At 40.5% G+C, this 21,464-nt stretch overlaps 1 protein-coding gene across 1 annotated transcript in view; it reads right to left on the bottom strand.

Moving 5' to 3' along the window:
* Positions 1 to 15,194: 15,194 nt before the first annotated feature.
* Positions 15,195 to 21,464, bottom strand: part of TMEM65 (transmembrane protein 65) — a gene marked incomplete at both ends in the record, with an annotated part of 28,763 nt that continues 22,493 nt past the window's right edge. The window contains 4 exons of the mRNA XM_079533344.1: positions 15,195 to 15,290; positions 16,815 to 16,920; positions 17,864 to 17,906; positions 19,051 to 19,105. Coding sequence (XP_079389470.1) covers positions 15,195 to 15,290; positions 16,815 to 16,920; positions 17,864 to 17,906; positions 19,051 to 19,105 — 300 coding nt within the window. The remainder of the gene's footprint in view (positions 15,291 to 16,814; positions 16,921 to 17,863; positions 17,907 to 19,050; positions 19,106 to 21,464) is intronic.

Below are 21,464 nucleotides of genomic sequence, written 5' to 3'. Positions count from 1 at the left end.
GAAAAATACATTAGCTGACGTTTCAACACAGATGTTATGAAGATAAATGTGCTATTCTGCGAAAGGAATATACCACAGATGTATTCCTACACTGACTTAACCTTGTTGTCTCTTGACTTGAATTCATAATCTATATAAAGATTAATAATGAAGATCAAAGTGCTCTGAAATATGCATCTTAATGAAAACAGCTCTGTTCAAAGCCAGTTGAAAGAGAAATTTGTTGACTTCTCTCTGCTATTAAATCATAAAAAGATTTTTTTCCAGTTTACTCATTTTCCATTTTGAAACGCAAACACGTGTGCTGGTCTGCCAGATTAAGTATTTACAAAAAAAACCACCAATAACCCAAACCCTGGGGATCATAAGGAAAACCATGCAGATCCCAATCTTTTAATCATGTCAGTCAAAGCAATGAAATACACTCCCCTCAAACTCCTCAACCAAAGTCTCTCTGATTTTCACAGCAACATTCACCCACCCTCAGAACTCAGAGCACTAGCAAGGTAAACCCACCACTCCTGCTGCTTACCTTAGCATCCATAAATGACCATACATCCCCAGATGTTTTAATAAACCTGGTTCACTTGGTGAGATTTTTGAAGAATATTTTATTCTTTCTCCCAATTTCTTGGAAGTTAGTTCTTAGTCCTTCTTCATTTCCCTGTCTTCTGTCCTGCTGGTTTATTACTTCCTCCCCCCCCACCCCCCCGATCAGCCCATGTTTGACTCCCTAAAACTGTTTTCTCCACACTTCCCTGTTTGACCCACCACTCTAAGTAAAGCTCCACCACCGGAATCCCTCATATACACGATATACTTCTGCTCACAAAAACTTACATCCCATTTCAGCCACCACACCTTTCAGTGCCTTTTTCTCATCCCACTTCCCTTCCCCATTGGCTCTGTTACCCCTCTTGTTATCACCAGATGCAAGATGCTGAAAATATTTAATCCTCCCTTTTATAGCAGCGAGTGTTCAGTATGAGCAGTTGGATTTAGCACACTGCTGTGACAGTAATTATTTCCAGTGCCAAATGGATTTTTAAAAGCTTCACAGCTCTCTGTTGATGGTATGAACCCCAACCTCTTGTGGTGCCACACAGCTTGTACCAATCCTTTGCCATCAGTAGTATTCCTTGCCATCAGTCCTCAGAACAAAGAAAGGTTCTTAAAAAGGTTTCTTCACCCACATCAAGGGTGAACCACTGGGTCAGCAAGAGGGTCTGTAACCATGAGATAGGAGGATGAGTGAGTGTTATCAGGTGGGTGGAGGGCACATGAAAACAGCAAAGGTAGAAGCTTCCCCAATTTCAGTATCATGCTGTAATTTGTCATAGTTCTGGCAAAGAAGTCAGCTTTTATTATCAATTACCCAAAATGATCACATACCCACTAGAAGTCCTCAACTTTTAGGTTAATGGAACCTTGTACCTGACTCTATGTAGGTGCTGCCTCTCATACAACGTGAGCCCTCCATCCAAAACGCTGCTGCAAAGAGACACTGAACAGCATCTTCACATACCTCAGTGATTCTGCCCTCAGCAGGCCTCTATGGCAGCAGTGTCTTAGTCTCAAACGTAACTGAGGGCTTTTGCTCAAGGAAATGTAGTCTCCCTTCTTCCCCAGATACTCACTACACATTCTTACACAAGACAGCCATGTACTAATGAAAACTAAGTATTTCATATTGTGGAGCAACAGGCTAGGAGACACAGAACTGAGGCCTTACCATCTGCTCAATTTATTTTGCAGAAGTCCTAGCACATTTTCCATTTACTAATGCGTTCTGGATACAATCCTGCCAAATCTGCCTAAATCACCTAAACAACCTGACGCACCATTACCAGTATTGGCTCTGGCTCACATTCCCAAGCCCTACAGAGAACCAGAGACTGTAAAAGCAGCTTTGCAAAGAATCTGAGCTGATGTTCCAGAAGTCGCTTGATTTACAACATTAAGGCAAACCTCCAGTACAGATGACACGCAACATTTCTATCAGGCAGAGAATGCAGCAGACTCCCCCTTTTTCCAGTGAAGGACAACAGCTTATTTTGCTACCTGCCAACAGAAGTGTGAGCCTGCCAATCCCGCACAACCAGAAATAATGCATTTATTTTCAATTTAATAGCATCTAGTGCTGAAGGTGAAAGACTTTATTTGTGCTTGCTCCAAGTTTGAAGTGCAGTCAGTTAAAAGAAATTGCCCCATCCATCCCTATCGCTCTTCTCTTCATCTATACCAATTGCAGAGACAGTAATCTTCCAGAACCTGCAAGCCATGCATCAAAATCACCTTGCAGCCAAATCACAGGAGTCAGGGGAACGAAAGCAGGACAGCCCTACCCAGCAGATCTGCAAGTGTTCATTTCACTGGGCTGGGTCACAGCTGCCTTAGATGTATGATGGTCTTTGCTAGCTCTTGTCCTCTCAGGATTCAAATTACCCGGCAGCAATCCTTCAAACACAGCCCTACAGCCCACAATGAGGTGTATACCCTGAGCACAGGAGACAGAAAGCAGTTTTCAGCTCAAAAGCCATAAGCCAGCAACTTTCCACTTTCTTCACCTTCTACTAGAAGCCTACAGGTTGGTGCATGTTTTTGGTTTTTTTTTAGCCAGGTGACCTTCCTCTTTGGAAGCAGAGACACAGTCATCATCCGGAGACATCTCCCTCTCCACATGGCTCAGAGATACAACTTCTGACAGCCACAGCTCAGTGAGACAGTCTACCCTCCAAACAGGACAACAAGCTGATGTGCTGTAGGTTCCTCCAGCAAAACTGTCAGCTTATGAATTGATTCACTGTTTCTAAGATTAGAAAAATAAGTGTGGCATCATGCTTTGAATATGCAACAGTTTTTGAAAACGATTAAAATAATGCTGAAGGAGACAAAGACTGTAGAGGAAACAGCAGAATCACAAAATCACAGAATTGTAGGGGTTGGAAGGGACCTCCAGAGATCATCGAGTCCAACCCCCCTGCCAAAGCAGGTTCCCTACAGCAGGTCGCACAGGTAGGCATCCAGGCAGGTCTTGAACATCTCCAGAGAAGGAGACTCCACCACCTCCCTGGGCAGCCTGTTCCAGTGCTCCGTCACCTCACTGTAAAGAAGTTCTTGTGCATGTTTGTGCGGAACTTCCTATGCTGCAGTTTCCAGCCGTTTCCCCTTGTCCTGTCTCCACACACTGCTGAAAAGAGTCCGGCATCACCATTCTGCCCCCCACACCTTAGATATTTATAGACCTGGATCAGGTCCCCTCTCAGTCTTCTCTTCTCAAGGCTGAATTAGCAACAATACTGATGTTCTTTACTGGGTAGTCAGTAATCCCTTCTGTGCCAAGAATAATTATTTTGACATAGCTGGCATTTAAAAGACAAAGTAAAATATAAAGAAACAAATGCACTTTCACCCTCAACTACTGGTAACATTCTTCTAGTAACACGGTGCTGTAAGAACTCAAAGAGGTTAGGAGGAAATGCACACATTTTTAATATGAGTAAAAATCTAATTGCGTATGCAGCCAAAATTGGAAACAACTGTTTAGTGCTGGAAGCCCACAGGGCTGGAAGCTCAGAGGTGACAGAAAATGAAGAACATTTGCTCTGTGCAGTAAGGAAGGTCGAGATAAAGTTGACTGCAGAGAAACGTCAGGAGGAAGGAAAGGTAAAGGCAGTAAAATTTTCCTACTCTTTACAGCTATCTTGTGGCATTTCTTGAAATACTCTATTCCTTGACTATAAGCACAGGTAAACGGAGCTTTTTTACTTGCAGAGAGGACAGCACTATGTGGGATGAAAGCACTGGTAGAACTGACAGAAGAGAGCAGTGTGTTTCAGCAGTGACTAAGAGTGGTTAAAAGAAGGGATTTCTTTGCAATACTGGTGTATTTTCCAGCGTGTATACACCAAACACAGGGAAGAATTACTGGACATGGCGCCGTGGAGCACTAACTCATAGCAGTGAACTGAAGAACAGTTAAAAATAGAGGTGAGGAGAAAAAAAGGAAACTAATGAAAACAAAAGGTATCAAAGCTGTAGATTAAAGTGTGCAGAAGAACTATGGAATCAATACACCCACAACATGCTGGACACAACTGCCAGATGGAGCCAGAGCAGACAGGCACAGACAGTAGCATCAGCAGCTATGGGTTGGGTTGGCAGGATTTTGGTTTGGTGGTAGTGTTCTTTTTCCTCCTTTTTTTCCTAACACTTACGCATCCCTACAACCTCCATGAAAACAGAATACGTTGAGAAGGTGCAGACCCTATCCTCTGTGCCACCACTGTTTACTCTGGAGGAAATACGAACAATCATCCCATTACCAACATTACCAAATGGAAGACACCAGAAAAATGTGCCCAGAATAAGATTAGATGAGGATGCAAGATGAAGTACACAGAAACCACAATAACTACTGAATCAGAGGTGGTTCCAGATGTACGAACTGTGACACAAGGGGCTGTTGCTTGTCCTGCAGTACGTGTGCCTTCTTAAAAGTCATACCCATTTTCCAGCAGGCACCACACTTAGCTAACTGGTTCCTGAGTCACAGCTGAAAATTGGTTTAGCTGTTCTGCAAGCCCTGAGCCTGCGAACAGATCTTTCACTCAGAGTGCCACTACCTGACTTCAACGTAAAGTCAAACAATTCAATCTAAGGCATTTTCAGCAGCATTTACATTTAGACATATTGACACAGAAAAAGATATTCACTGGGAAATTTTTACCAGCAGCTGAAAAGTGGTCTAGAAATACTGCACTCTTCAGCAACCTCTGCCTGACCTCAGGAGGATGCAATGAGTGACTTTTATGCTTCCAGCCTTTCCATACATGGCCTACACTTTCATAGGCACAAAAAACAGGAGCTGCCCCACCAGGCACTACGCCAGCACAGGACACTGCTGCTGACTTCACATGGGCACATCACAGCTGTCAGGGCAGCAGCATGGGGCAGTTGCAATGCAGAGATGGCATTCCCTCTGCAGGTACAATCTGGGCCTGGATTGCACGTGGGCATCAGCACCCAACCACCTAACAAAGCTTCATCAGGGAATCTCTTAAATCCTTCTTAGAGGAAAAAAAACCCCAAAAAACTACAGGAACTGAAACAAAGATTCATTACTCAGCTAGACCAGATCACAAGCACGTGTGAGTCACAGCACATGTTGACGACTTCTATCACAAGGGCCTTCATCAGAGCATTTTAAATCTGATATGCAAGAATTGGTGACTGTGCAGATTATTTTGGTAGTAGATTAGTTTTCAAAGTTTCTTCCACAACGTTTGAGGGCAAATCACCAAGACGCATATAAAATCAGAGCCGTAACAGACAGCTACAGGAGACTGCGTGCTGACTCCAGAGAGGAAGCAGGGAACAAAACGAAACCATGCCAGTATGGTACCTGCAGAGTGGACAAGTAGTTACCATTGCACCTTCCACTGTGTCAGGTAAGATCTCTTATGAAGAAAGCTAAATTGTAAACAGAAGTGTAGTAGTAATTATCACCCAGACCACGTGAAACACAGACTGCCATTAAGGAGGAAAACAAAGTGCTTTTTAACAACAACTCCCATTTCAGATTCAGAGTGAGAAAAATAAAAGCTTTCTGTTTACATGTGACAGTATCTTAATAGCATTTATCCAGCTAAAACCATTAAGACTGTTTCTAAACACATTACATGTTAGATTCATTATCACCTAGGAACAAAAAATACACTCTGTTGTTTTCAAAAACCACTTTCAATGATAAGAACAGAACAAACAGAACTTTTGTTCAGACTTCACATACAGGAAATATCCTACTTTATTGCACTGGGAAATAAAAAGATTAAGAAATAACACATGTAAAATTAATGATTTCTCCTTACCATGACTCAGTTTAAATTAGAGTCGAGCCAATACACGACCCATACTGAAGTGGTTTTCATCAGATGCAACTCTGAAACCTTTCAGTTTCATAATAATCAGTGGGATTGCCACAATCAAATATTGCTGCTGTCATTTTCTTAGTTATTTTAATAAAATTAATAACTTGTTTGTATTTCTCTGAGCTCTTGAAGGAAGAGTTCACTTCCTTTTTGAATTTTCTTCCTTTCTTACTTCATTCTTCAGGATTTCATTAAATGAGGGACCCCACACTGAACAGGCAGATGCAGAGTATTCCCACAAATTGACATTTCAATCTCACCTCTAACATAGCCTGTTACTTGCAAGCTCACACTGCTGCCTTTTAGCTGGTCTGCCTTACATGATGTCAACTTTCAGATGAACCACAGAATGCCTGGGGTTTGAAGTTCCAACCTCCCTGTCTGCAGGCAGGTTTGCCAACAGCTAGATCAAGTACCAAATCAGGCTGCCCAGGGCCCCATCAACCCTCACTCTGAACACCAGGACTGGGGCATCCACAGCGTCTCATCATCCTCACAGTGAAGAAATTTCCCTGACATCTAATCTCAATCTTCCTTCCTTTAGTTTAAAACCTTTCACCCTTGTTCTAACACCATCTACCCTTGCAAAAAGTTGATTTCCCTCCTTTTAATAAATTCCCTTTAAATACTGGAAGGTCATAGTGAGGTTTTCCTGCAGCCTGCTCTTCCCCAGACTAAACAGGCCCAGCTCCCTCAGTCTGTCTTCACAGTGGAGGTGCTCCAACCTTTGGACCATCTCAATGGCCTTCCTCCGGACCCGCTCCAACAGCTCCACATCCTTCCTGTGCTGAGTGCCTCAAGTCTCAATGCAGAACTCCAGATGAGGTCTTACAAGGACAGAGTAGGTGGGGTACAATCTTCTCTCTCCCTGCTGCCCATCACTCTTCTGATGCAGCCCAGGATATCACCACCCATCCAGCCTATAAGTACATACTGCTGGCTCATGAAGTTTTTAATTCACCAGGATCCCTAAGTCTTTTTCAGCAACTGACAGCATTTAACAACATTTGAGTTACAAATACGCTCCTAAGATCCTTGTTTGTCAGCCACAACCCACAAGCATCAATAAAATACATTATTTTAAACAGATTGCACTTTTCAGGCATAGTCATTTACAACAGAGAGCCCCGCTGTTGTGCCACACGTGGCATTTGCATTTTCTATCACAGAAGCTGAAATGAAAACCAAAAGCTGTACTTTGCTACCCACACAGAATGTCATGGGGAACAATCAGACAGAAGAGATCTTCCCTGCTGTAGAGTCTTATGTCATTTGTTTCCCTGTCACTGCCCTTGCCATCAAGCCACTCCAACTGCAATTAAAGTTCTAGGCTTCTCTACAACAAAAACTAGTTTTCAGGCAAGGAGTTGATGATTTCATTTTGAAATAAAGTCAACTTCACATACCATGTGATTCACACAATTCATAATTTAACAGATCAAAAGCAAAGGGCACAGGTGAGGAAAATCTGAACTTTTGCAAACTGAGCAAAAGGTAGGCCTGAAACTACAATACACTCCAAAGAGCCACCATGGCTTACAGAACATACAGTAAGGATAAACATTGTCTTTTTGGTCAAGACACTGCATGCTTGGGACATCCTATGTATATTCTATAGTAAAGGAGCAGTGGGATACGTAACCCAGATGAAGTACAGCAGCAACACAGAAATCAGAGAAATGCCATTTCAGGAATGCTCTAACTTGCACGATCCTTGGAGCTTGTAGGATATTGGTGCCTGAGCCAACAAGACAACAACATATCATCTGACTGACCTGGAGAAATATGACTTGCAGCTGTATGTTGGGTTTCCCAGGACATTTCAATTTCCTAAAACAGAGCCCATTCATTCATCTGTAGCAGAGATAAGGAGACAGTTATTCTAAATGACGTTCAGGTTCCCAGTGCCAACTGGGAGAAGCCTCCTCTCATTTTAATACGTACAAAAACAACTGCCCTATTTCACATCTTGCCACCTTCACAAATCTAATGTGATCCCACCAAATAAATTGCTTTCCCAGAAAGAATGCTCTACTGTATGACTGCACTTACAAATCAACTGGAAAAGACTATCAAAGACAATCAAGATTCAATTGTGTTTCATCAACAGCATTACCACTTGTTACATTAACTGACAAGCAATGGCTCTGGAAGCAGCTTCTCCCAGTCCTGCGGCCACTCACAGGTTTTAGTGCTCTCAAAGGTGAAAACAGGTGGAAGAAAATCCACACCCCATAGTGCTCCTGCATGAAGAGGTACAAGCAATGGCTGGGAGGTGGGGGAACCAAGAATGAGAGAAACAGAACAAGTCACCTGCAGAGCTGCATCCATTCTGAAAAAAATGACAAAAATGGGCTCTTTTCCCTTAACATCTAACTAGTTTTTATGTGTACTGAAAAGATAAACCACTGGTAATCACTTTCCTTATGCAAGGACTTATCTCATGCAAGAGCTCCTGTGTTCAAAAGGGGCACACGTTACTCTCATTACTCCTTTTATTGTTACCTCCACGTGTAGAATATCAGCAGCTAAACAGCTGAGATGTACAGAAAAGCCACACAGGGAGAGAAGCCTCATGAGCTCTTTTTTCCAGTTTCTCAGCAGGCTGAAAGCACTCTGAGGCACAGAGAAAAGCAGAGAAGTAGCACGAATTCAAACCATTATATTTTCACCTTTTAGCAGAAGCTCTATGCACTCCTGTGTACGAAAAAAAACCTGACAGAATCGCACTCTCCTCCACTTCCTCCTCGTTCCTATGTGGAACAAACACACGAGCCATCTTCTCAAAAGAGAAGTATCACCAGTGTGCAAAGGGATCACCCTGCCAAACCCAAGCCACAGTGCTGCGCAGACAAGAATACATTCCTGTTACCACACCGCCATTCTGCTCAATGATGGCCTCTTCCCAACAGGAAGAGCAGCTCTAGGTCTAATGCAGCAAATCTAACTCTTCGGATACATGTTTTCTAACAAGTTAATGGTCCCACACTCAGCATACTTCATAATTCACTTGAAAAGAATCTATTATTATCCATCAGTAATAATTAGGATTGGAATGACTTACAGCCTACAGGCAAAAACATAGGGCACTTTTCATAAGGGAAGACAAATCACTGATACACAGTACGAAGAAAACAAAACTAAAGAAAATACATCAGGTTTAAAACTGTAAATAATTTCAAAGAGGTATGATACTGCACAGCAGCTTAAGTCTTTGCACACACACACACACACACACAGAAGTGCTCCCAATCCTCTTGCAGTAATAAAGTCATGAAATCCCAGGTAAAGGAGCCTGCAACAGGGAACTATAAAATGCCTTGGACCTAACTGATAGTTACAGACAATGGTCAGCGTCTAGTGCCCTTCTTCTTAAACAGAACACCATGTAAAGTGTTGTTTCTCCACTTCCAGTATAAGAGATGAAGACAGATGCTACATGAATACTGAACCTTTTAAAACCTCACTCTGAACAGCATTTTCACTTTTTAAGGACAGACATTCACCTAATACAAACTACCTTTAAATTTAAGTGTTGAGCATCTGCAAGTGGAGCCATCTCAAGCCTGGAACACAAGATCCCGAGAGGATTCAATAAGCAGTGCCGTTCACAGAAGAGAAATCTAAGTTTCCAGATAAATGGCCTTCACGTTCAAACAGAGAAATCTCATTCCTTTCAGCTGCCATTGCTTCTTCCAAGATGCAAAGAATCAAGATTTTGAGGAAGGAAAAATGGAGGAGATTGCTATTACAGCACAGCAAGAAGAAACTCAATAGCAATTTCTGTAAAGTAGTTCAAATACAAATACTGAAAACTGAATTTAGACTGAGGCAACACAAGACAATTTGCATGATTTTTAATCTTTCTGGAACTGGAGTCAGTGAACAGTACCAGATCCCATCCAAAAACATCTTCCTACTGCAGCTGGATTCATCCAGAGAAGATCACTGAGACAAGCCAGTGAACAGGAGTTATCTGTTGACATTGAGTCCAACACGAGTTGGCTTCACATTCATTGGACGAGTTATCCACTGGACACTCATAAGTTCTATGCAGTATTTAGGAGAAAAAAACAGCGTGAGGGGGACACTTCATTTCCCCTAGATTCAAGTAGTATTTCAGGAAGACTTGCTCAGAACAATCAAACTCATTACAAATGCTTTTAGGTTTAAAACTTATGAAGATAAGAGACAGCCTATAGCTGTTCTGCAACAGTATAGGTCAAGAGTTTAAAGATGAAAATACAAACACATTTATCACATTGAAGCACTCCTCTTCCAAATTCTTTATTATTAACGCAGGAAAAAGTTTGGACACACAGCAACCTCTTTTACTGTACAAATTTTTGACTCTTGCAATGACACAGAGATACAATGGCATTTTTTACTCATCTCACCTCCAAATCTGCTATTGGTAGGCTCCAGGAAACCAAGAAAATGTGCCAAAAAACCTCTGTTCTGGCCATCTATCTATGATGGAGTTGTTACCAAACAACTAGAACCTTTACAATGGTAACCATTAAACAGCATTACTAAGGACCATGATCAGTGACACAGAAATCAGTATGCTATAGACAGCAACGTTATCATAAAGGCTGCTGTGATCAATCTTCAGAGCTGCCTTTGCAGCTCACGAACAAAGGTGTACAAACTGCACTGGGTCATACAGCTGGTTCAAATCTTCAGTTCACTCCTCCCATTTCCTTTTACTGTACTGTGTTGCAATTTACTGCATAAAAGATAGCTCAGACAGGGAAGCAGCTATCATTGCTGCACTTGTCAGTGCCACAGGCATTATCTATGCACACAGTATTTGGTACAAATCACATACACAGGAAAATCACAGCACTGCAGTAGATCATGAACATCAGTGGGCACGGTGGTGATGGGTTGCAGTTGAACTAGATGATCTCAGTGGCCTTTTTCAACCTTAATGATTCTATAATTGTTCTGACAGCTGCATCCCAAAGACAGAAGGAGCAACTCTTGAGACTGGAGTAGTATCCATAGCTGCATCTATATTTAAACCAGTTGCTTAGATGCTCAGTGACTACTAAGGTGAAGATTGTTAAACCATAAATATTCCCAGCCAGTTCTCTTCATCTGCTGCAAGCAGCCTATCTTGGCATCATCTATTTACAGGAGAACATCCTACAGTAACGCTCTGCACCCCATACTGCTACCCCAGGTAATTGTTCTGAATTAACACATGCAAGGCACACAGACTGCCTTGCTCATGGATGTGCTATGCTCCTGCCCACTCTCACTTAGGGGGCTTGGAGAAGGAAGTGAACAGATTTGCCTAGAGGGTGGTTTGGCTGTGAAGAGAGGAAGTTGTCTTTCAAAGTAAAACAAAACAACTTTCTGCTTTTGACTGGACTTCTGCAGTCAAGTTTACCACAAACCCTTCCCACTCCCCTCAATACTATTTTGAAAGACACTCCAGATGATAAGGGTCCTTTCTGAACACTGAGATAAAGGTTAAAAGCCTTGACAAACATTAAATAAAAACTCTCAAACAGGAGCTTTGTATTACAAGATCACTAACTGCAACCTAGATTATCCATGGCCATTCTCTTAATGTTTTAGGTCAAAATACTCCAGAACCATAAGAGACACAGCATGGGATAACAACTCCTCAAAACTTTATTAAGGCCTGTAGTTTAAGAACAGCCACTCTGTCAGCTTATCACTACACCATATAAAATTGTCAGAGCATGTTGGCTGGATTAGTGACAGCTGTAAGTACTGGAGAGCTCCAAAGTCCAGGAGAATTCAAAAGAATACAAACTTCAGTTACTACAGAACTTCTCATATGAATCAGAAATGCTGCTAACTTACCATACAAACATTTTAATTGCTGAAGTTTTCTCCTCCAAACAGGGCAGGACAAAAGTAAACTACTCCTTGGTGCTAATCTCCTCCATCAGTGACAATGGGACTCTCATTTAAAATTTACATAATAAACTCACTTTCTTAATTGAGACCAAATGTCCACAAGACATTAAATTACCCCTCCAGCACGTGGTCTAATAAAGAAACAGAACAGATCTGCTGTAATTCAAAAGTTTACAGAAAGTTTGGCAATTTAATTAAAGACAATACAAAACACATTTTTGGAATTCAAATAATTTATGTAAAAGTACACGAATGAGAAAATATCAGCAAGTAGAACTGGGTAACCACATTATCAGATGCATTTCTTTCTCCCTAGGGATAACATACAGTAAAAATGAAAATACACTTACATTTTAAGTTACAATAAAATACAGTATTTTAAAATAAACACAATTTCATGTCTACCAGCCCTTTAACAAGAAAAACTCCTGTTAACTCAGGACAAGCTTGATAGAGTAAAAACAGACCAATACTAAAGCTGCTCAGTAACTCTGAGAGTGTCTGATTTCCTTTTATTAAGGAAGGAGAAAACAACAGAAAACAAAGAGGAGACTTTTGTTATTGCTCTGTCTTTTCAGTTACATATTTTTAAGACAGTGATCAGAGCAATGGGGATTTCTTTCAACTATAAACACCAGAAAAAGAATTCTTTCATTATCAGGAGACACCTTAGGATCAGGCACAAATCTTCTACTTCGCATGAAACAATTGCACATCCACAAAAAAGCAGATCCCACAGGTGAAGCAAACCACCCCTACTGTGTTTAGGGTTGAACCTTGGCCCCAGCAAACGCTTTCTCTCAACCTTCTGAGCCACTATGTTTCTCAAATGAGTTTTCATTTATGTCAAATACTGAAACCCAAAAAGTCACCTTGATTGTAACATCATACAAGCACCTGAAACACTCAAGGTTTCTTATCATGTGTCACCCCACCACATTTATAAATATCAAATAGATATCAAAACACAACTGATTTCTTTGATGGTATTCATTAGTTCTCCTTAAAGGCGTTGGTTGAAATACAGTAGGCTGACATACAGCAATATAATGCCATCAATTTACAGGCACAAACTATTGAGCAATAGTACATGAGCTTTCCTATTGCCATCATAAAAAGAACGCTACAGCAAGAGCTGACACAGCCTGCTGATTATTCTTAAGACCTTTGAAAAAGAGTGCTGAAATTACTGCTCCAGTTAGAATGACAGCAAAGAAAGAGGTTTGGCTGCTCATGAAAGATTCCAATGAAGATGCCGAGTATTGCACTGGGAAACACCATTGGAATTCTCATTTAAAAAAAATGCAAAAAAGTTATGCAAAATTGTTTTAATGTGCATTTCAATTAAAAAAAAAAAAAAAAAAAAGAAAAGAAAATACATACAGTTTTTCTAGAAACATACCAGAAACAGAAATACAGAAGGAGAAAAGTCAGAGCTTAAGGCAAGGCAAACATGGGCGTCTGAAAAAATAAAATTCAATGAAACTTAAAAAAAAAAAAAAAAAAAAAAAAAAAAACAAGCAAAAAAACCTTATTACTGACATACTGTAAACCCACTCCTGGGAAATGCATTATCTTCTAACAGGACCCTCTGTTGTTGCTGTTGTTGTTGTTTTTAAAGAAAAGCTTTCCACCTTGAAAGTGCAAGCCAGAACACTTCTGTATTTAGTGTTATTCTTGCTTAGCTGAGATTTCTTTCAGTTTTAGTTTGGTCAGGATTAGGTTAACACACAAAAGACAGCATATGCTACCAGGCCTACTGTCTCCAAGTTTTCAGAGCCTGCTTTTCACAAAGAGATATATCATGGTGACCTTCATTAAAGCTTGGTGTCAAAGTTTCAGCGCTGCTGTTTAAGGGGCTTCTAGAAATTAGAACAGAGAAGACAGATTTATGGCCAAGAGATAAGCAGTGAGCTCTGTAAACGTCCAGGTTACAATAAGACTGTATAGCAAATAAAAATCATGGGATGGAATTTTCTTTTAAACCATTTATTTGTTCGTTTCAGAAGTGCTAACAATTCCAGTGACAGAACTTTCAAAGTGCCTAGGCTGTCCCTCTTTTAATCTTGTTTCCAAATGGTATTGAAAGAGGTAAGAAAGCCCCCCTTGAACAAATAGTTATCAGCTTAGCATTGTTATTTGGCAAAGTGGATCCTGAAATTCTCTTGATAATTGTAATTATAATTTATGAACATATAAAAAAGCACAGTTACATGTGACTGCACTGTCAGATCTATAATACATCAAATAAGACTGCAAAACCAAAAGGCAGGAACAGGAAGAAGGCCTCAAGTCTTATTTTTTTTTTTTTCTTTTTTTTCAGAAGTCTCACAGCAAAATAAAAAAAGTTTAATCATAAATCCGACGTTATAATCTGCAAACCAGGTCCTCTAATCCAGACTGACAGCATATGAATATTTTATTGTTTCGTTTAAGCCACCCATCACAAACTTGCAATGCCAATACTAATTCGGTTCTTGAAAGGCTCCCCAGCCTTGGCAGCCCCCCATCAGCCATTCACGCCTCACTTTAAACAGAACTTTTTTAAAGAAAGAAAGAAAAAAGTGTTTTTGAATTAGGAAATCTGAACTCTTCGATAATACATGAGAAGCTCAGAAAGATAAGCTTAAGGAGACCTCAACTGAATTCTCAAGTTATTGTTTATCAGGAAGAAAAAAGGAAAGAAGAGACATTAATACAGAAGTACAGAAGGCAGAGTTAAGACACCACTAAAGATGAACTTGGAAAGGACATTATACTGCAATCACTTACCTTGGTCAGGGCATTAGAACGATCACCTCAGATGACAATTCAGATTCAGAATTATAAAGAAAGCAAATTAGATGCTGATCACTGAGATACCTGATGTAAAGGCAGTGCAGAATGAGAGTTGGTGAGGGGGCACTCAGCCTTCTTGTCAAGTGAGGGATCTTCAAATCGCTCGTAACTGACCTCCTTAATAATCTGTATCGAAGGACCTGATGAACAGCTGCAAATTTTTTGTCATGCAATTACATCTGTTAAGCAACCAATACGCAACTCAAGAGTGTTACTGTCATCCACAGTGGACTATTAAAGTAATAATCTGTTAAAGAATAATGTCAAAAGGGGAAGTGGTAAACATCATTTGCCATAAGTGAAAACACTTCAAAAATGTACATTAAATAGAAAGCTAAATGGTATCTTATAAAAAGAAGTACTGAACACAACAAAGCCACAATAAATTAGTGTTTCCATAAAATGACATGCTGAAGGTTTTGTTCCCAAGTCTATACATTTTTACTGTCTGTTAATTCCTAAATATTGACAGCATAATTGAGTAATTGAGGTACATTAGTTTACATCTGTGTACGTCTCGTAAAAACATTAATTTTTTTCTTCCAGTTTTTCTTCCTCATCGCCAAAGAACAACAAAGGAAACATTCCTAAAATGCAGCCAATGGTCACTCCAATAGCTTTACCCTAGAGAAAGAGGGAAAAAATTAAGTTTCTCACTGATCAATTACTTATTTGTGTGCAGTACCACCAAAATCAAGACAATGGACACTCTGTTCTAGCTTTTGGTAGGGAGTGACATTTTTCCAAGCATGCAGACTCGAAACAGTCTGTGAGACAGAGACAAGTGTGTGTAATCAGCAAATTAAGAAATCCTGTGCTAAAAGATAATCCTGTGTGATAAAAGACAATTCTACATAAATGAATGAATGACTCATCAGGAGATGCACGTGTGATAAATAAGCGAGGAGCTCAAGATTCAAAGGGTTAGAATGATGGCCAGGAAGATGGGGAAGGATAAACAAAATTAAGGCACAACTGCAAGAAGCATTCGCTTAAATCTGGTAATGCAAATTATTATCAAGGTCAGAAGTGAGCAATGTGACAGTTTGTAAAGGCACAGGGTGAAGACAAAAATAAATAATTGGAAAAGATTTCACAATCTACCTAGACATAAAAGTTAACAGGAGAGGAAAGAAATTAAAGACAACGTCTGAAGGCATGTTGGCAGCAGCAAATGAATAGTGCTGAGAAACTTCATGCAGCAGTAAATTATAAAAAGACAGGAAAGAAGTGCCAGCAAAGAGACCAAGACATTCAGAACTCTTTACACAGAAAAGTGCTGTGAACAAACTGTCACAGAATGACAGACTCATGCCACAGACTCAGCTTCCAGTAAGAAAGCTTGTAGGTTGGACAGACTGGAGGGCAGCCCACTGACAATATACCACTTCTTCCCTGCTCAATGCCTTCATGTATTGCTGCTTGAAGTAGACTTTTTCCTAACTTTTATTGAGAAAGCATTATTTCTATTCCCTTAAATCTGCTAAGTGATTTTCCCACATGAAATTTTGTTCTGGCAAAGTGAAAGAATTACCTGCTCCCTTACACTTTTTCTAATAATCCATTTCTTTAACCAAAATAAACTAACATTATTACTGGTGAAGTTGACATTCACGAAGTAATCATCCTGAAAATGCATCTGGAAAAGTGAATGCCCCAAAACTGTAGAAGTTACGGTAAGCCCAAGCAGTGAACACTGTTCAAACGCTAAGGTTTATTCAGCTAAAAGTTAATTTTGTATACAAACTAATCACAAACCAACAGAAACTAGTATGTAATAGCACAGATGCACAGCTAACAAGCACTTGATAAAGAACGTATAGGGGTTAAATTACTAAAGGTAATGCTGAGGGCATTTTAGCAGACAGCAGCCAGAGCTCAACCAAGGTAACTGCACAGCATACATGCAGTCACTGCACAGATCATCCATACTACCAGCCGCCTGTGGCTTGCTGGATACAAAAAAATGCCCAAGCCCAAAACAACTCATTCTGCTGATGCCAATACAGGCTCTCAACCAAACCTTTCAGGAAATCTGCACAGTGTTGGCAGCTATTAAATACTTAATGGCAAAGGTGACAAAAGGAGCTATCTTGTATTGGCTAAAACAAGAAGGATCCCCACAAGGAGTGCCTGCAGGTTACTTACCAAGTGTGCACTAAGACGTGTTTGCCACATGTCAGCTTGTTTGGGCGTCAGATCAGGGATTGAGAGACCCAACCGTGAAGCCAAAGCTTCTACATAACCTGCAAGACTGGAAGAATTAGAAACCAAGAACAAATTATTTGGGATAGGAGAGTGTTTTCAGGAAAGGATTATGAACCATTTAAAGCACTGAAAAATAGCTTTTCCTTCAGCACACTGATAAAGCCACAGAGAGGTAAATACAGGAAAGTATGCAAATTTCTAACATTTTTGCAATCAATGTAAATCTATTAATTTTCTTACTGATTTAATAAGCCGTATCTCCAGAAGTTCTTCAAACAGTAAGACAAGACGGCTTTAATGTTACTGTGCACTACCTGCAAGTAATCCTTGCAAGAAAAACGCTGCAGACCATTCACCCTTTTCTGTAATAACTTTTTTTATTTGCATAAGAAAAAAGTAGAGGGAAAATGAAAGAAACAACATTATTTTAGGATCCACTGGGAAATTCCCTTTCAAAAAGCGAAATGCATCTGCTTATATCCAACAAAATAAAATACTGAGTTATTGGCAGCAAACAGACACATTTAGATCTGAAGCTACTCCCTTCTTCTCAGATATAGCAACTATAATCGCAATTCTTGCTGTATCTCAGAAGGACATGTGTTGTTACATGCTCAGATCTGAAAACCTGACGAGGTAATATTCTGTCATGGCAGCACTGAATCATGTTAAACACCAATTCCAAATCCCAATGTTATCACTTAATATACAATATGTAATAGGAAGAGTTAGTCTCTGTTTCAAAACTGCAGCACTGCAGTTTTGGCCTCAATAATATAATCAAATGTCATGTGGTTTACTGAAGCACAATTCTAGAGCTAGAGAAGGAAAAAAAAAAACACCAACCAACAAGAAAACACCCACACCAACAAAAAGAAACAAAAAAAAACCAAAAAAAACCACACAATTTCAACAGTTTGTATGTTTTAGTTCAGCAACACCAACACTGGTTACAGAGGAGTAAAAAACATTCTTAAATTCAGACCTACCCCAGTCCAGCTAAATCTGAAACAAGGTTTCCCAAAGCAGCAGCTGGTGATGAGAGGGAAGAAGCCAAAATATTAATACTGAATAAAAGCAACCAACATCCTTCCACACCCACTGCTATTGGCCCTGGCTCTTATCAGTACACACTGCAGAGAAAACTACAAGAAATTTTATTTTTGAGCTTATCTTCTGACTTCATTACAACGTGGAATAACAGCAGCAGAATAGCAACATTTTTGTCAGCTTACATGAGGACTTCACAAATGCAAAAAGATGACTTGGAAATTGGCATAAAAACTTTTCAGATCTGAGCCAACAATGGCCACACACAGCTGAGCTTCACCAGCTAATACTGCACACCAAAAAAGCCCTGCAGTGCCTGGAGAGGCACAGAAGCACTGGAAATAGAACATATACAGCTTTGTTCAGCAATTCAAAAGCAGGCATAATTCCTATACACTGTGTCAGCTTAGGAATAAATATTATATGCAATTGAATATGTAACACTTTAAAGTTACACATTTAAAATACATGATTTCACAGGAGATCTTAAAGATATACTCCTGCTTGTGACTGTCTTTCATTGCAATGGAGGGCTGCAAATTTCCAGAAGATTAACTTGTTCTGCTGTACAAACTTCCATCCAAGCTATCTGTGTGCTTACAAGCAATGCCACACCTGCAGTTCATAAGCAGTTTTTCCCTCTCACACTGCCAAGGCACAGGAGCAGTGAAGCAGAGCTCATTAGTTTTAGCAAAGCGCCGGAGAGCAGAGCTGCCTCTGCACCTTGCATAGAGGCAGGAAAATCACTGAGAACACCGGACAACACAGCAGAGGGACATCAAACATTGCTCTTAGCACTGCAAGCAAACAGCCACTCGCAAATAGGTACATTAATATTAGATCTTGGGGAATTTAATAGCAGTTCCATTACAGAAATGCAAACATACTTTTCTAAGTGACCCAGGATTTGGACTTTTAGATTAAAACAAACAAATAAACCCCAAGAATTTCAGAATGGATTTGAAATGAAATCCTATTTCTGCAAATAGAACGCATTCTTATTTATTATGAAAGACTGCTGCTTCAAGACTAAAGAAGAGCCATTTCAAGCCCTGTGGCCTACTTTCAATCTAAAATACAAGAATGTGTCACATCAGTCTATGCATACTCCATTTTTATTACTTGCCTGCCATGGTTGAGATTCCTAGGACAACTCCAATGGACAATTCTATTTGGGTTCCCTGAAAAATAAGAGTTCTCATTATTTGATGGATATGGATTTAAAATAGAGTATCAATTCAATTGGTAAAGTATCGCTTATCTGCTTATGTCAAAATTGAAAGGACAAATGGACATTACTTCTATTAGATCTGCATAGCTCTTATTCTCCCAGCACATGCATCACCCCTACAACAAGAAGCTACTTCAGTTACGCTTTTAATATTTTACATTAGCTCATAATGGCAACCTAATGGCTAAAACAGTAATCTCCATTTCTGCATACCATTTTCTTTACTCTTAATTCTTAACATAATGACAGAGCACTGGAACAGGCTGCCCAGGGAGGTGGTGGAGTCTCCTTCTCTGGAGATGTTCAAGACCTGCCTGGATGCCTACCTGTGCGACCTGCTGTAGGGAACCTGCTTTGGCAGGGGGGTTGGACTCGATGATCTCTGGAGGTCCCTTCCAACCCCTACAATTCTGTGATCCTGTGATTCTGTGTGAAAGCAAACTTCCAGAAATACTGAGCAAACAGATAAAATGTAGTGTCTTATCTCCTTTATGTTTTCAGATGAAGAAAACCTTAAACACCATCTGGTCCAATCCCCCCGCCACAGACAGGGTCTCCTTCCATGAGGGCAGGCTGCTCACAGTCCCATCCAACCTGGCCTTGAACTCCTACATCCAGGGATGGAGCACCCACAGTTTCCCTTGGCAATCTGTTCTGGTGCCTTACCACTTCAAAGTAAAGAATTTCTTCCTTAAATATAATCTAAAACTACCTTCTTTTAGGTCAAAATTCTTGTTCTATCACCACACTTCCTGACAGTCTCCCCCCCATCCTTCCTGTAGGCTCCCCTATATGTAATGGAAGCACGCTGTAAAGTCTACCCAGAGCCTTCTGTTCTCCAACAAGCCCAGCTCCCTCAGCCCGTTTTCACGGAGGCCCTCCAGCCCTCTGAGCACCTTCACGGCCCTCCTCTGGAGCCACTCCAACAAGTCCGTGCCCTTCTTACATGCCCCTACGGCCCCCCTGACATGGACACAATACTCCAGGGTCTCATGAGAGCTGAGTAGGAGAGAATGACCAACCCTCAGACCCTGCCTGCCATACTTTTTTTTGATGCAGCCTAGGGGATGTCTGGCTTTCTAGTCTGCCAGCTCACATTTAGTTTTACATCCATTGACACCCCCTGAATCCTTCAGTCTGCTCTCTGTGCTTGAGACTGTACTAATTCAGATGCAGGACCTTGCACTTGGCCTTGTTAAACTTCATGATGCTCACAAAGGTCCACCTCTCTAACCTGTCAGGTTCCCCTTTGGAAGGCATCTCTTCACTCCAGCACGTCAACTGCACCACACAGCTTGATGTTGCCAGCAAACGTTCTGAGGGTGCACTCAATCCCACTGTCTGTGCCACTGGCAAAAATGTTAAATAGCACCAATCTCAAAACCAGCCCCTGAGGAACGCCACTCATCACTGGCCTCCACCTGCACATCAAGCCACTGACCACAACTCTGAGTGCAATTATGCAATCAATTCCTTACCCACCAAGTGGTCCATCTGTCACACTTACGTCTCTCCAATTTAAAGTCAAGGATGTTGTGCAGGATATGAAAGTGTTTTTCACAATGATGACAGTCAAGCATTGAAACAGGCAGCCCAGACAGGTTGCACAGTCTCTGCCCTTACTGCTTTTCACCTAAATTACTCCACCTAATAAAACCATGAACATCTTGGTCTGATCTTTCAGCCAATCCTGCTTTGCGCAAGACATTAGATTAAAGACCCCAAAAAGGTCCAAATCAAGAGCAAGACTAGAGGCAGAGCGGCTCCAGCAGTCCCTTCCCGCCTGAGTTATCCCATGATTAACATTACATTGTCAATTATAATTCCACCCAAGGAACAGCATATTTGGTCTTGAATCATCTTCCTGTTTCACCAGCCTACTTCATTTTCCAAATAAACTGAAAATATTTAAAGAGCATTCATTACTCAGCAACACCATGCTACATCAATACAAATGAGCATCAACACCAACTATGCTTGCACCACTGCGAGTAAAAAAACACTGAAGACCTAGATATAAATACATTGGAATTAGGTGATACAAAACTGCATCAACTACATGATCATAAATGTATCTTGAAGCATGGATTTAAAGAAGAACAAGTTTCTTCCTAATTCAGTAAAATTTGTTTCAAGACTGGCCTTCAGATGATAAAACAACACTTTGCATTCTGCAAAGTCAAAACAGAGCACGGAAATTTTAATGGAAAAATTAAGAGCAGAAACTAGTTGATATAAAAGGAAAGAAGACTTCCTGAAGCTCTCATTTAGTACAATATAAACAGTATTGGCTTGATTAGGGAATTAAA

The sequence above is a fragment of the Tetrao urogallus genome, assembly GCF_951394365.1.
Source record: "Tetrao urogallus genome assembly, chromosome: 3".
In the NCBI taxonomy this organism is placed as follows: domain Eukaryota; kingdom Metazoa; phylum Chordata; class Aves; order Galliformes; family Phasianidae; genus Tetrao; species Tetrao urogallus.
Note: the sequence above shows the minus strand (reverse complement) of the source record. Positions and strands in the feature narration are given on the sequence as shown.